Raw genomic sequence first — 14,960 nt, 5'->3', positions numbered from 1 at the left:
AGCGATGAGCGGGAGTCCGTTTCGAGGAGCAAAAGTCAGGTTTCGCGTAAGTTTCCAGGAGGAGGTTGGATTGAATTACGGGATCGGCGGATTCGGGGCGACACTAGGCCGCGGGCGCGCGGGCGCGGGTCTCGCTAACAAAACGCCGGTTTCTCGGAGAGTACGGGTTTCAGGGTTGGATTGGAATCCACTGGTAAAGTGTTGGATGAATTAAAACGCCCAGCTTCAGGAAATGGGCAAGCAGCCTTGATGCGGCAATCAGCTTTCCCGCCTTCGGCCGCCTTCCACTGACGGGGCCCTGGGTCGATCGGACTGTAGCACAGTGCACGTCCTCCCGGACCCACTCCATAAGGCTCAGTGGAACCCGATAGACCAGGCTTACCGAACGATGGCAACTTGGCTTCTGTTTGTCGTCATGTTCCCCAGGGGTAGCTCAGATACGGGATGCAAGTAGCAAACAAGAAACTTCCGAGCTCATTTCTTAACTGCGCAAATCAAATGGACTACCGTTGTAATCGTATGTGACAAGTATTCTATACACTCTACACACACACCGTGCGGACACTCTAGTCACTACGACTCGATCGAGACGCTTGAGACAGTTCCGCACTGACCTCTCATTCGTATTGTGCAAAGGGTGTATCCAAAAAGGAAGTTGAAAAAAAAAAAAAAAAAAAAAAAAAGGAGAAGGCTTTTCAGATAAGAATATCATAGGCTACAAGCTGGTTAAAAATAAAGCTGTGTAGAACACTACCATACAAACCGCCTCAAGTTCAACGATGTCAAGCAGCTGAACAGCGAGCTAACATTGGAGCCCCAGCTGCGTGAAACCAACAGATGCCGGGGCGACCAGGGCTTCCCGCATGCCAAGGAAAATGTGACGTTCTCACTGAACCCCACCATAAACCGCCACCAGAAATTTACTCTGGTACATTAGCGTAAACCTTCCGAATGACTCCTCATTCTCTCAATTCCTGGCTATATTAATAATCGGCAGGCGAAACCTAACTTCCACCTTATTCCCTTTCTCTACTCCGAGCCTTCCCCTTCTCGGCTCCCATTGCGCTTTACAGCAATTCATCACAGCGAAACTCGCCATTTGTTGACGCACAAAACGGCGTCCAGTACAACTGCAGCCCCGCACACTTGATAGCATCACACGCCTCCTTCTCTCTCCTCATGGCGACCATCTCGGGCAGTCGCACTTCTCCCGAGAGTAACGGCTCAAAAATGGAGATCCGGGCCCCCCATCCGTACACCTGCAACTCTTGTCATGTTGCCTTCCGCAATAGCGATCTGCAGAAGGGCCACATGCGCAGCGACTGGCAGTAAGTGATCCTCTTGGGCCAGTTCCCTCGCACTCCCCAGCTCAAAGGCTTATACTCTCCTACAGTCGGTATAACCTCAAGCGCCGTGTTGCTTCGTTGCCCCCAATCTCTTCCACCGTCTTCACCGAGAAGGTCCTACAGGCACGGGCCGAGACCAACGCACAGGCCGACAAGGCCGGCTTCGAGAGGGCTTGCGAGACGTGCAAGAAGACATATTACAGCGAGAACTCGTTTCGGAACCACCTGAGCAGTGCCAAGCACAAGACTAGAGCTGCCGCTTTGGCGTCGCGGCCTAATGCCAAGGTCGACGATGAGGCAAGCTCCATGTCGTTCTCGCTGGGCGAGCCTGCTGCAGTGGATTCAGTGGTGGACTCGGATGCCGAAGAGGAGTTCAACGAGGTCGTTGAGGGGCTGAAGAACACCGGACTTCACGATAGCACATCCCCCGTCAAGCGGCCGTCAAATCCCCACTTGTCTGCTGCAGAACAGCACAAGGCCGAGCACCCGGTATCGCAGTCCCCGAGCGAAGAGAACTCGGCCTTAGCAACCCCATCCGCGGCCACTCCCAAACCCGCCGCCCCTGCTCCATCGCTCAAGACCTGCTTGTTCTGCAACTACGAGTCACCAACGCCACCCTTGAATCTCCATCATATGGAGCGCATTCACGGCATGTTTGTTCCGGAGAAGCAGTATCTAGTGGACCCCGAAGGCTTGCTCCGTCACCTCCAGGAACGCGTCTTTGAGCTGAACGAGTGCCTTACCTGCGGCAAAGTGAAAGCAAATACGTATGCCGTGCAGACCCATATGCGGGATAAGGGGCACTGCCAAATTCCGTACATCACTGAGGAAGACCAGCTCGACATTGGTGAGTTCTACGATTTCCGCAGCACCTACTCAGACGGCGAAGGAGACTGGGAGGACGAGTCAGAGGACGGTGAGCAGCAAAATGGCGGTGCCAAACTTGGCGGCAAGCGCACCAGCAAGGTCACCGCCGAAGACGGCAAGGAAGTGGAAGGGGAAGACGGTTGGGAGACCGACAGTGAAGCATCGTCTCTCGACTCCAACGACCTCCACGCCGTCCCTGCCGAGCAGCACTACCACCAGTACGAGCGCCTCAGCAAACACCCGCACCATGCACGCGACACGAACCGCGCCCACCGCCAGGCCGACGGCTGGCATGCCCACGCCCACAAGCGCACCCACGCCGTCTTCTACGATGACTACGAACTCCACCTACCGTCGGGCAAATCTGTCGGCCACCGTTCGCTAAACCGGTACTTCCGCCAGAATCTGTGGAACTACCCCAGCCCCGCCGAGCGAGCCGAGCGCCTCGCCATCGAGGCCGCCGAGCGTGAGAACGCAATGGACTTGGATGGCGACGAGAGCCAGGGCACGCGCACCCGCAGGGCTAGAGACAGGGACGCCGCCGCCCGCGGGCGTGCCTTGATTACGCGGGAGATGCGAGGACTCGGTGTCGCCGACCTCTCAGACAGGGCCGTCAGGAAATTCGTCAACAAGGCCCGGCGGGCGGAGTGGTCCGACCAGGGCGCGCGATCGTTCCTTCGGACGAAGGTCGCTATGAAGGAGAAAGCTGCTCATCCTGCTACATACTTACGTTGAGCTTTTGGCGTCGTGAGAGTTTTGCTCTCCTTGCTGGCAGTTGTTCGTCCGGCCATGGTGTCCTAGAAGCAGTAAACTGGTGGGTTACGTGAATTCTTTGGTTTGGTATGAGAAATGAGGACTGTTGTCCTAGGCAAATGGTGCTTCAGTGGCTGTTTTTTTTTTGTATGAGAAAGGAAATAGAGAAAATGGGAGGAGTTTGTCAGATCTAGCGCGAGGATGGGTATATCGGGAGATGTCAGTAGCGTAGTGATGTAGAACGTCTGCAGTCTCTTCGGTACAAACAACATACCCGGTATATCCCACAACGGCCACGGAGACGATGTCCTCATTAACCTAATAATTGTGCTTGATGATATACGAGATGGTGCACAAGGTTAAGCCGACATCTAACACATAACCTTGAATCGTATATCCATATTCCAAACTAACCCTTGACACGTTTCCACGTGCAGGATTCCACGACATTGGCAAACTATCAAGAGATCCCTTAGATGAAGCACAATTCAGATTAACTGTTCAGCCAATCTCATCCCAATTCCAAGCAAACCCATCATCGTCATCACCGTCGGTGATTATGTGTAACTGCCCTGCCAGCAGCAGCCAGTGCCGTCTCCTCAACTTCATCCCAGTCCACCTCCGCAATCCGCTTGACGTCCACCACCCACCCTATCGCGCTCGTGGTATCCCACCTCAGACGACACAAACATCTACACTTTCTCAACAGGTCCCATTCGCCGAGTCTATGAATTTCGGGCTGCTCTAAGAAAACCGCGCTCAGCCTGTCAATGACCCCGCCCACCTTCCAACCCGTCAGCCTCCCAGTCGGGTACGGCCGCATGTTGTCATAGAACAGGTCCTGAAACTGGAAAGTCTGGACCCTCGCCGGGCCGGGCTCGCGAGATGAGTGTACCACACGCGCGTACAGCTCAAAGAGTGCGTCTTGGTTCGCGCGGCGGCAGCGGGTGGCCTCGATGAAGAGATGTCCTATGTGGAAACATGTCCGTAGGACGGTTATACTTTTCAGGCCGGGAGTGGGAGATTTGGCGCGGACGGGAGGGAGGGAAGGGTTGCGGAGGAGAGGTTCGGGGGTTGTGGCTGGTGATGGTGTTGGTCCCGCAGCCACGACGGATGCGGGCTCTTCTGGTTGGGAATCATGGCTCTGCCGATGCCGCTTGCGCACCTCGTAAAGTTCCTGGGCTTTGCGTTTCTTTGGTTCGTTGTCTGGGACGGTGGCCGCTTCTCTGCTGGGTGGGTTCTCGACTTCATTTGGGGAAGGGCTCGTCGGAGTATCTAGTCCGTTTTGCCATGGCCTTGGAGACAGTCCACTGCGGTACGTTAAACCTTGCCCTGAGGACGAATGGAGCAATAGCTTACTCAGTGTAGCTGCTCCCCAAACGCGGAAGCCGGTTGTCTTGGGCACTCATGCCGGATAGCAGTGGATTCCCTAGACCAAAGGCACAAGACTAACAGACATCCAAATATATAGAAACGATACAAGAATTAAAATGGTGTGGAATACACTAGCTAGGTATTTTACTTAACTACCTGTGGAAATTCGACGGTGTGTCCTGTCCGAGCGTGTAAGTCGTGCTTCCCTCTTCGGAAGGGTGCTGACAGCTGCCTTCCAGGTGGCATGGCCCCGGCCCTATGATGCTAGGGGTTTGAGTGCCGGCAGTGGTGCATGGTCCAAGCTTCTACGTCGCCAAGGGTGGCTGCTCAAGGCGATGCGGGGCAGGTGCTGTGGTATGGGGCGAACCCCACGGCATGCTGATCACCAGAAGCACGGTTTCAAGCCTTTCTTCCCCCCTTTTTTTTTTATGTTTAGCAACGGGAGACCCGGCGCTCCTCGAGCAGACGGTGAATTTGTTGGGTTTCGGATGATCATCTACCCCCGTGCCTTGGCCGACCAGGGTCAAGCTACCCCGCGATCGCTTTATCTTATCGGTACACAACCACTCAAGCCACTCGGCCTCAGGAGCTTGCGCATGACACACAGCCTCGTTGAGTCCGCCTGAAAGCCCTCGACGTTATCTCAAGGCACACAAAGAAGAAACCTATTATCAGGGTCTATCATCCGCTAAACACGTTGCATTCAGGCTCCGGGGTTCCGCTGCGTTTTGGCAGCTCATTCGTCACCAGTGGTGCCTTGTTGGATGCGCCATATCTCCCACAAGGCCAGCGACGCTTTAGCTTTGTTGCCTCGTTCGTACTGCCTTAGAACTGTATAGTGAGTTACTGTGGGTGCGCTTCAAACGGCCGGGCTCTAACGGGAACCGCGCGGTGCGACTAGCACATCCCCTCCCTGTATTGCCGGGTGAAACAACATAGTCCCAGGCCGTTCACCATGTTCTCCCAGGTAAGTCTCGTACCCCGGAGCTCTCTGTAGGATTGGCACTGAGCCATGTCACAGAAGAAGCCTTACACGGCAGTCACTGTTACGATCGAGCGGTTGACGAGTGAGGCAATCGCTGAGAATGACCTCAGCGGCATTCCCGATCTCGTCGAGGTGGTTAACCTCCAAGACAGCGGGCCCACCGAAGCTGCGCGCGCCATCAGAAAAAAGCTCAAGTACGGCAACCTACATCGTCAGCTCCGTGCTCTGACTCTCCTCGATGGCCTCATCCAAAACGCCGGGCCTCGCTTCCAACGGACCTTCGCCGATGAAGCCTTGCTGGAGCGGTTGCGGTTCTGCGGCACGGCGGGACTCTCAGACCCAGAAGTGAAGAAAAAGTGCTCGGAACTTTTCCGCAGCTGGGCAGTGCAGTACAAGGATACTCGTGGGATGGAGCGTGTTGCGAGCCTCTACAAAGTAAACCTGCTCCTCCCTGGCCTCTATCAACTTACTCACTCGCTATATCCAGGAACTCCCCCGCCGGAAGCAAGCTGTTACCCAGGAGAGGTCCAAAGTGATCAAAGAGACAGAAAACCCATTTGGCGATGACGACGACGAGGACAAGCCCAGCCCGGCGGGTCCATCCAAGGCCCACTCTAGAGCATCGTCCCTTTCCAACCCGCCAGTAACGGGGGTGATCCAGTCGTTCAGCTACAGCCCAAAGGACAAGAAAAAGAAGGACAAGGGGAAGAAACATAAACAGTTCAACCTCGAGACCGAAAAGGAGCAAATGAAGGCACACATTGCGGAGGCCTCGATTGCCGCTACCAACCTGACGAACACTTTGAAGACCATTAACCGAGAGAAGGAGCGCATTTCCGAGAACCAGATAGCCGTGCAGCGATTTGAAGCCTGCAAGCAACTCAGGCGGAAGATTTTGCGATACGTAAGTGAGAAGGGCTGGCTGTCCCTGCATCAGGCATTGACAGCAATTTAGATCCACCACGTCGACTCTGAACAATGGCTGGGGAGTCTGCTGCACGCCAACGATGAGCTTGTCGCAGCCTTGATGACCTTTGAGCAGCTGGATCGGTCCATCGACGCGGACAGCGACTCGGACGATGAGCTTGCCGAACAGGCTCATCTCTATCGCAGTATGCAGTATCTTAAACATTCTCCCGAAGCATTACTGACCATTACCCACAAGTGGCGACCGAAAGAGCCAAGGGAAAGGAGCCCAGCTCGCCTGGTAGCCCCCAATCTCCCGTCTCAGGGATGGCTAGCCTGAGCATCGGCGCTCCGCAGTCACCGCGTCCGGCACCTCCACCCCGTCCGTCGGCTGCCACGAAACCATCCATGTTATCTCCTCGTCAGGCTCAGCATTCCGACGTCGAGGAAGAGGACGATGAAGATGACGACAACCCGTTTGCCGATCGCAATGCCGTCCCCAAGGGAGAGTAGAGTACAGTTCGGTTGAAATGGCCGGTGGATAACCGGGAAAGGGGCAGGGATTCATTTGTCGCTTGGATATTGTACATACCAGCCTTGGCGGCTAGTGGTAGAGGTAGCTTGCAGGCTCTACTAGCATGGTTTCGTATGACTTGGGCATGCATTGCGGCGGTTTATGGATACAGAAGTAGTAGTTGCAGAGTTGCTTTATATTCACAGCGTTCAATTAGGAAGGGAGAATGTTACTACCACCCCTTCGTCTGGGGTTGGTGTTGCACTCCATGGGGATGTGGTGACAGCGAACCCGGCTCAGACTTACCAAGAAAGGCCAGACTTGGATTGAGACTCATAATAAGCCCTTGAGTGGGACGGTTTCAAGATCAAGTTCCACTTCCGCAATTCTAGGAGGCCCATAATAAGGAATGGTCCTATGCGGCGGTTTTCAAGCATTGTAAGGAAACGCACTTCCGCACTGAACGTGCTGTATAGGATCCAAGTGCTGAAATGGAACGGCCAATTCCTCGATGGGAACCCCTCCAGGTCCCTCTACATTCTCATCCCTGTCCGATATCGGCTTGTTCAATGGCCGTTGCTGGATTCGGCCAAACGGTGGCACGTCTCTCCTCAGGTATAGCGTCGTGCTTGGGTTTATGCCCTCCATGTTAGATTAACAAACTTCTAGTACTAGGGGTTTCAAAGGAGATGGCTCGCCGTCAACCTCCGAGCTGGGATCATGAATAACCCCCCACGCTCGGTGAGGGACAATGAGGAGCACGAAGGTAGCGCCAGCCTACCAAGGAAGTATCTGTGTCACTCGCCCGCTGTTACAGGTGGCATCTGTTGCCGCCCGCATGGGAGTGCTTACTCGTCCCTGTGTCTGTGGCTGTGATTGTGCCTGTGACTGTGTTGTTAATCGCAACGGCGTCGAACAATCCAACAAGGAACGGTCGGAACCGTAGTTTCGTTGGGCAGGGCCGTGTTACGGTGTCACAATGTGTTCACTTCCTCCTTTACCCAGGCACAACTTTTGTGAGAGGGCAACCTCGGCTAGATGCGTCAGCGAGTGTGGACGCGCGACGGGGGTTCTTTCACCCGATGGCGGGATATCTCTGTATTGTTGAACGCAAAACACCGGAATCGATGTGATGATGCACCCGGCTTGTGGCAACATGAAAACATCCACCATGTCTATAGTACTTGTCCAGCCACGGTTCAGAGGCCGGTCATGTGCCGGTTCCGCGGCATGCTGCGGCGAGAAGCAGCAGCAGCAAGGCATGGCAGCGATCACTAGATCTCCGCTGCAGCCTGCAAGAAAGAAGAAGAACCGGTCCCTTGACCAGCTGGCACCCAATTGCAAAAAGCGCAGGAAATCAGCCCGCCATGGGCCGGTCTTGATAGTTGGCACGTCTATCATTTTACTCTTGGACATAAATCCAAACCAGCTCACTGGGAAATATACGGGGTCCCGAGTCCAGGGTGTCAGCTGAAACCGAAGGGGACCAAAGCAAATACAGTGGGTAAGACATTAGGGTCCTGGTACAGGGGATGAGGGGCCTTTCCATTGTCTTTGACCCACGATGCAAGAGCAAGCAGGCTTGGTTGGAGGTGTTCCGGTGATGCGAGCGCCGCAAGACGGGGTACCCGGATGTAACTGGAAAGGAGGGGCAGAGACAGAAAAATCGATAAATTCAGAGGGCCGATTTCTGGGAATTTCTTGAGGGCCAAACGGTAAGCGCTCCGTATCACCCCACGCTCGAAACGGACATTCACCATCGTGTAACCATGAAGCCAGGCCTAGGCAAGCAGGTGGGGCAGTGCAATCAGCCCATTACTGACTGTGCTCCCAGGCATCGATGAATTGCCGACCACTGCCAGGCTGAACGACTGAAATAGATCACTCGGAGCCCACCCAGGGCCGAATTGTAGGATGTCCGGCCCTGATGGGCTTGTCGGAAAAGGATGGGCAGACGGGGTGGCAAGCCTCCAATTCCCCCGGGATTTTTGGCGCTTCTGGGATTTCTCGCATCTTCCAGCATCACTGAGCTTGACCACCACGCAGAGCTGCTCATGAGCCTGACGGGTCTGCATCTGCAATGCGCGATATCCGAGTGCCGTGTAAGCGCCACAATGTGGCGGCTGTCTGGTGACGTCTCCGTAATCTCAAGCATCCAAATGCCCCAAAAGAAATCCCTGGGGCCGGGGAACTAGCGCCCAGAAAATAAATAAAAATAATTAACTACAATATTCATTCGCCCGTTTCATTTCTCCAAAAATTCTGGCCGGCAAGATCCACGATGTAGGCCCGTCTCGAGAGGAGGCGGCAGCGACCAGGCCGTCACATGGGCTCGCTTCACGGTCCGTTTAACCTTCCCCGTCCCGCCCCTTCCCCCCCATCCCCACCCTGCCCGCCGCCTCAAAAGTCTGGGGTTGCCTCAGCGCCGTGGGAGGGTGTGTGGGCAACCCCTCGGGCTGGATCCGAGTGTGCATCCAAAAGACGCTGGTCATCTGGCCCTGGCCCGCGACTGCCAACTCATCAACTTTTAACCAGGTGAGTAAGGCCATCTGCGCTGCGACAGAGTTCCTCCCTCCATCCGGCCTCCTGGTGCCCGGCCCAGGCTGGGTGAACGGCACCGAGTCCCCAGACCGCCTTCTCGTGCTTTTGCCGCTCTGTGTCGAATCGCCGTCGAGTGCCTGGGACGGAGTGCCCCGGCACTGCACTTGCGGATGCAAAAAAATCAGGGAATGCGTGACCAGAAACCACGGCATCACGAATTGACCCCCCCCCTCGTCATGTTCGTTTCGTCAACAACACCAAGAGTCGTCATCGTCATTACCACCCCCGCCCCCCGTAATCCCGAGCACTTTTTCGTTGACAACGCATCACTCCTCATAGTAATCGGGGCGGACAAACGAGGCTGCTTGCCTCGTAAAAAGATATCTGCCGAACCTGCGACCCCCAAACCTTCAAAAACTTGAGATGTGACGAACCCAACCGGCGTTCAAGCGGCAAGGTCACCGGACGGCAGGCGTTGTGCGGAAAAATTGACGCCCAACCGTAACCGCGCGGGCAGGCAAAGAGCAGGTGGTTTGACTTATCGTTTCGCCCGCCGCCGCCGCCGGGCCATCCCATTTGACGTGGCAGCTGCGGGCCGGACTGCACCTGGACGACTTGGGCCATATCCCAGTCAAGCGTGATTCGCGATCTCGAGTCGTCTTCGTCCGCCGGCCTGGGCCCCCCGCTCTTGATATGCATGGCGCCTGCACGCTTTGCTTCGTTGGAAGGGGACAGTGGGACTTGCTGTTGTTCTCGTGCTTGTGCTTGTTACTTTCCGCTTCGTGTACTTCTTTTGTTTGGATCATGGATCACTCTTCATCGCGATTTTGCTATGCATGCACGATCACGCTGGCGCAGTCAGCCTGGGGTACGACAGTATCTCTGGGCCGTTGCTTGCCTAGATGACAGCCCAGTGGTGCAAAAATCCTACTGACTTTTACGCTATTCGTACACGCGCGCCGCCCCTTGCACCTCGACCCCGAGGCGCGTTGGGAGCTGCTCGTTGGGGCCTCACACAGGAGGGTTCATCGACTTGTACGCCTCCTCTCAAGGGCAATGCTTCGCACGAAGCTGGGTTTGTCCATACAACAGCTTCTTGCTCTGCCTCTTGTGGGCCAACTGGCACTGCTACGCTGTTGGCCTCACCCTCTGTAACCTATCGCGATCTGAGGCTGCAGTGGGTGTGGGTTGGGCTCGGTGAGGCCTGGGCCACCTTGCTGCCTTACCTTGTCCAGTACCGGCAACAATGGTATCATGTATCGCGACGAGGACGGACCGTCAGGGTCATTCTCGGCCCAATTCAGTCTAGTAGAGATTTGGCCAGATGGTTTTGATCAGATTGTAACATGCCGCAGTTATTTTTCCTTTTTGTTTTCATGTTACATGTTTATTTATTTTATTTTATTTTATTTATTTATCTTATTTTGTTTTTTTCAGGTTCCCGGATCCGTCGAAGCAAACGGAGTCCCTTGGCCCTATAGTAAGTTCCCTAAGTGCCTGTTCACCTTTGCTGTTGCCGGCATCGTCTAAGGCTCGGAATTGCACATGGAGTTTTCGGACTGTGTGTTATCCTACTGCCGAGAGCCAGTGGATGCCATGAAAAGTTCTACTCGTTGGGAAACGGGAAACAGACACCTCGTGAGATGCACCTCGACATCCCGCAGAGTCTCCCAACTCCCACTGCCCGTTCTAACAGCTGTGCCGTTACTCAATCAGAACTCACCCGAACTGCCGCCGCAGAAACAAGTTCCATCAGCAGTTTAGTCAAACCAGCACCTAGCAAGCATGAGAACCAGAATGCTAGCGCCTGAATTCCCTACTGAAACATCAAGATCCATGATATCGTAACCGGCGGTATAACCGCGCCCGTTTCACGTGGGTTGCCCAGACATGGTCCTATTTTATCCGTACATCCATATCACGGTACCTCCGGTCGGGATCGACGGTAGTTTGTTCAAGAGCCGGGTTTTGGCACCGCTTCCTCGGGTTCTCGCTCCACCTGCCGGTGGCAACCAGCCGGGAAACACCCTTGACTATAATTCCCCCTTGGAACGAGCTACGTATACGTTGACGAGGGGGCGCCCTACCGAGCCGGGGGAGATTCTGGAGCGCCTTCCCGGAGGTGCATTTTGCCTAATACCCCACAAACAGTTGAGTTGCTCCTCACATGGGGTACATTATGGGCTGTACTCGTGACATGAAGGTTACGGGCCGAATTGGGGTAGATGAACTAGATCCAGCAGCCGATGATAATGAAGAGATAGATGACACTTGGGTTACCCAATTCTTGTATAGGAAGGGCAAAAAGGGGGATTGATAAAGCCGAAAGAGGCGAAAACGGCTGAAGGATACGAAAAGAAATTGAAATGGTAAGAAGGAAGAATATACTGCGTTCCCCAAGAGACACCTCTGGGCGTCGTCGACGGGTTGGTGGTGGTGATAACGTCGAGCTCACCGAATCTCACCTTATCTCACCTTATCTCACCTTATCTCACCTTGAACGCCACATTCTATGATCCGTGCACACCCTGGTTGATCGTCCTGTTTGCCCCACCTTGGACTTGTCGTAAAGTCACAAGCAGATGCATCATTCTGAGTCACGACGCCACCGTATTACTCCTCGCCGAAGTATTGCGTTGATACGTTTGCATACAATGGAATGGGCCAAAACTATCTAAATAGGCCATCGGCGTAGTGCATAGAAATTTTGACTGTTAAAACTTCAATTCTTATCTCTCATCGCTTCTGTCGGGGCGACGACTGATACCGGTTCACGTCAGTTCTTGCAAGTTCTTTTCTTTTCTTTTCGCCGCGTCTTCTCATTGTATAATCACCTAGCTTTAGGAAACAATGGTTCCCATCCGAACTCGTGGCGGGCTTTCACCACAATCTAGCAGCCAGGCGGTTGCCGAGGCGCCCCCGTCTCGGGTCGTGCCGAAGCCGGTTCCTAAACAGGAGGTTCGAGACACCAGAGGTTACCAAATCGGGCAGCTGAGGCGTCGATACTCTCCCAAAGAAACTGACCTTGACGGAGAGACATCCCTCCTATTCAAACTAGCCCCGTCCGACCCTGATTTTCCCTTTGACCTCGACCATCTGGAATGCGACCTTAGGGTCCCAGCGGCCTATCCGAGACTGCCTCCTCGGCTACAAATCAGGAACACCGATATCCCTCGAGGGTTCGCCATCAACATCGAAAGAGGCTGGGACCGACTGGTCGAAGAAAAACGGGGTGCAACGCTGCTCGCTTTGACCAATGCTCTCGATCGGAGACTTGAATCGCTCTTGTCAGAGCAGAAGGCCGAGACGATCAAGTTAACGATATACAAGGATACCCGGCACCTAAATGCTGAGCCAGCCGCCAAGATAGGCGAGCTGCCCGCCAAAACCACCCCCAAGCCTTCTCCAGTAGATCGGCCGTACGTTCCTGAGGAATCATACTCGCGAGAGCAGATTGCCGAAGCAAAGGCAAGGCGGGCCCAGGAAGTCAGACAGCTCGAGGCTCGCATGAGCCGGTTACCGGTCTACCACAGGTCCAGCGACGGCATTGTCTATACCCTGCCCCTGGAACCGAAGCGGAGGTCCAATCTTCCGCATGGCCTTCAGGCTGTCCAGTCTGTCCAGCTTATCGTTCCTCTCCTTTACCCCTTGCAGTCTCTGCGCATTCTATTGAATGACGTCGACTCTGAAGATGCAGAGGCTCTGGAAGAGCTCTTCACTCAGAAAGCGGCTGAGCAGAGGCAGATGTCTCTCATGAGCCATCTGAACTATCTCGCACAGAACATGCATGTTCTGGCAAAGCAAGCCCAGGAGTCGGCTGCCCGGAAGGTGGTGACTACTGAAGCACCGAATGCTCTATATCAGGAAACAAAGGAGGCCGAGCATTCCTCTACCATTGAGACTGGAAGGGGGCATATCCATGTCATCCCTCGGCCGCCTGAATGGGGCCTTGACGCGGCCTCGGACGACTCAGGCTCGTCCGATGAGGACTCGTACGAAGAATATGAAGAAGATGGCGGAGCGGCAATCGAGCGAAATGAGGCAGACGGCCCGTCCCTGCCAACTCAGACGCAGGAGCTAGGAACGGCAATGTCTTTTCCCTCCATCGAACTACATGGGATCGAGCTACTTCAGGTTTCCATCCTGAGTCTCAGCGTCAAGTGTGACCGCTGCAAAACGTTGAACGAGGTAACCGGGTTGAAAGGCAACGTCGAGAAGTCGACCAGCTGCAAGAAATGTGCAACCCCTTTCACGGTCCGCTTCCGTCAAGAATTCGTTCACCAAAACTCGACCCGCGCAGGGTTTATCGATGCCACTGCCTGCACCGTGGCTGATCTTCTTCCAAGGTACCTACCTGTCCTCCTTTGCCCTTTTCCTCCTTTTTCTTTTCCATCAGCAGTCCTAACCCCTCCCAGCACCTTCGTCCCAACCTGCGGCAAGTGCTCCACCGCGTCCGCGGGCCTGGTTTCGGTCCGCGGCGAAACGACAACCAACGTCTGCCGCGAATGCCACGCCCGCTTCACTTTCAAGATCCCCGACGTCAAGTTCCTCGCCTACGCACCCGGGCACCACGGCGGCAAGCTGCCGCCCACCACCGGCCCTCGCCGCAGGCAAGAGAAGCTCGGCCTCCAGGCGGGCGAACCCCTGCCCGACAGGGGCACCTGCACCCACTATCGGCGCAGCTACCGTTGGTTCCGTTTCTCGTGCTGCTCCAAGGTGCACCCGTGCGACAGATGCCATGACGCTGCCGAGGATCATCTCAACGAGTGGGCGAACCGGATGATTTGCGGATGGTGCTCGAGGGAGCAGAATTATAGTGTTGAGAGCTGGTAGGTGTTTCACCGTCTTTTGCTTTCGTGTTTCTGGCTACCGCCGCGGTTTCAGGGGCTATGGGATGGGGATGGTCCGTTGATGGCGCTACTTATACGGACAACTCCCTTGAAACAGCCATCAAGGGAAATGGCATGGAAAGACATTGCTGACATGGCCCTCTAGTGCGTTTTGCGGGAGGAGTGTGATTGGAAAGAGGGGGAAGGGGTACTGGGAAGGTGGGAAGGGGACGCGGGACCAGCGGTTGATGAGGAGGGGAGACAAGAGGAAGTATAGACGGCTAGGCCCCGCTGCGAAGAAGGATGATTGATGAGTGGGAGGGGAGGGAGAGTCTTGGTCACAAAAGGTGAGTGATATGGAGAGCGTAGCAAAGTAAGTGCGCGAAAGATGGTGAGTTGACGTTACGATACTTGTCAAAGTGGGAATGAGCCTGGTCAAGCCCAGTGTAGTGCGGCCGCCAAACCTTTGCTACAGAGGTGGCCTGCCTATTGAACCGCGCTGTGCATAGTTGAGAGACCTAGATCGGGGTCCGTGGACCGCCGCGCGTAATAAAGGCTCTCTTCTCTAATCTCTGTTAGATGTGAAAGTTACCTTACATAGAATCTGCCATCCATGGGCCAGGTATCATATACGCGCTGGTTTTGGCGTGCACATTACTGCACCCCCCCTTTCCCCCCTCTTTTCTTTCTTTCTTTTTTTTTTTTTTTTTTTTTTTTTGGGTGACCCCAAGTGCCATAGCTATCGCCCCTATTTCCGGGCGCGTCACGATGTTTCTAACCATGCTGCATAGCCGCTACAAATGCAGCCTCTCACTGCAGCCCAGCTGCAGCCCTTTTCGCTTCAC

General features: G+C 54.8%; 4 protein-coding genes across 4 annotated transcripts; 3 read left to right on the top strand and 1 right to left on the bottom strand.

The window, feature by feature from the left end:
* Nucleotides 1-1,179: 1,179 nt before the first annotated feature.
* Nucleotides 1,180-2,948, top strand: REI1 (pre-60S factor rei1; the record flags this gene model as incomplete). The annotated part of the gene is made up of 2 exons (XM_071061351.1): nucleotides 1,180-1,328; nucleotides 1,394-2,948. 2 exons carry the CDS (start codon nucleotides 1,180-1,182, stop codon nucleotides 2,946-2,948), a joined length of 1,704 nt encoding a protein of 567 aa, XP_070917452.1.
* Nucleotides 2,949-3,510: 562 nt separating this feature from the next.
* Nucleotides 3,511-4,375, bottom strand: MFIFM68171_05930 (uncharacterized protein; the record flags this gene model as incomplete). Its single annotated transcript, XM_071061350.1, has 2 exons — nucleotides 3,511-4,261; nucleotides 4,326-4,375. The coding sequence occupies 2 exons, from the start codon at nucleotides 4,373-4,375 to the stop codon at nucleotides 3,511-3,513; spliced, it is 801 nt and encodes a 266-aa protein (XP_070917451.1).
* Nucleotides 4,376-5,352: 977 nt separating this feature from the next.
* Nucleotides 5,353-6,744, top strand: MFIFM68171_05929 (uncharacterized protein; the record flags this gene model as incomplete). Its single annotated transcript, XM_071061349.1, has 4 exons — nucleotides 5,353-5,760; nucleotides 5,813-6,229; nucleotides 6,281-6,437; nucleotides 6,491-6,744. The coding sequence occupies 4 exons, from the start codon at nucleotides 5,353-5,355 to the stop codon at nucleotides 6,742-6,744; spliced, it is 1,236 nt and encodes a 411-aa protein (XP_070917450.1).
* A 5,392-nt stretch (nucleotides 6,745-12,136) lies between these two features.
* On the top strand, nucleotides 12,137-14,426 carry MFIFM68171_05928 (uncharacterized protein; the record flags this gene model as incomplete). The annotated part of the gene is made up of 3 exons (XM_071061348.1): nucleotides 12,137-13,632; nucleotides 13,702-14,115; nucleotides 14,282-14,426. 3 exons carry the CDS (start codon nucleotides 12,137-12,139, stop codon nucleotides 14,424-14,426), a joined length of 2,055 nt encoding a protein of 684 aa, XP_070917449.1.
* Between the last annotated feature and the right edge of the window lie 534 nt (nucleotides 14,427-14,960).

The sequence above is a fragment of the Madurella fahalii genome (assembly GCF_045866475.1).
Source record: "Madurella fahalii IFM 68171 DNA, scaffold_3, whole genome shotgun sequence".
Taxonomy (NCBI): Eukaryota; Fungi; Ascomycota; class Sordariomycetes; order Sordariales; genus Madurella; species Madurella fahalii.
The sequence above is the reverse complement of the archived record's forward strand: the minus strand, read 5'-3'. Positions and strand labels throughout refer to the sequence as shown.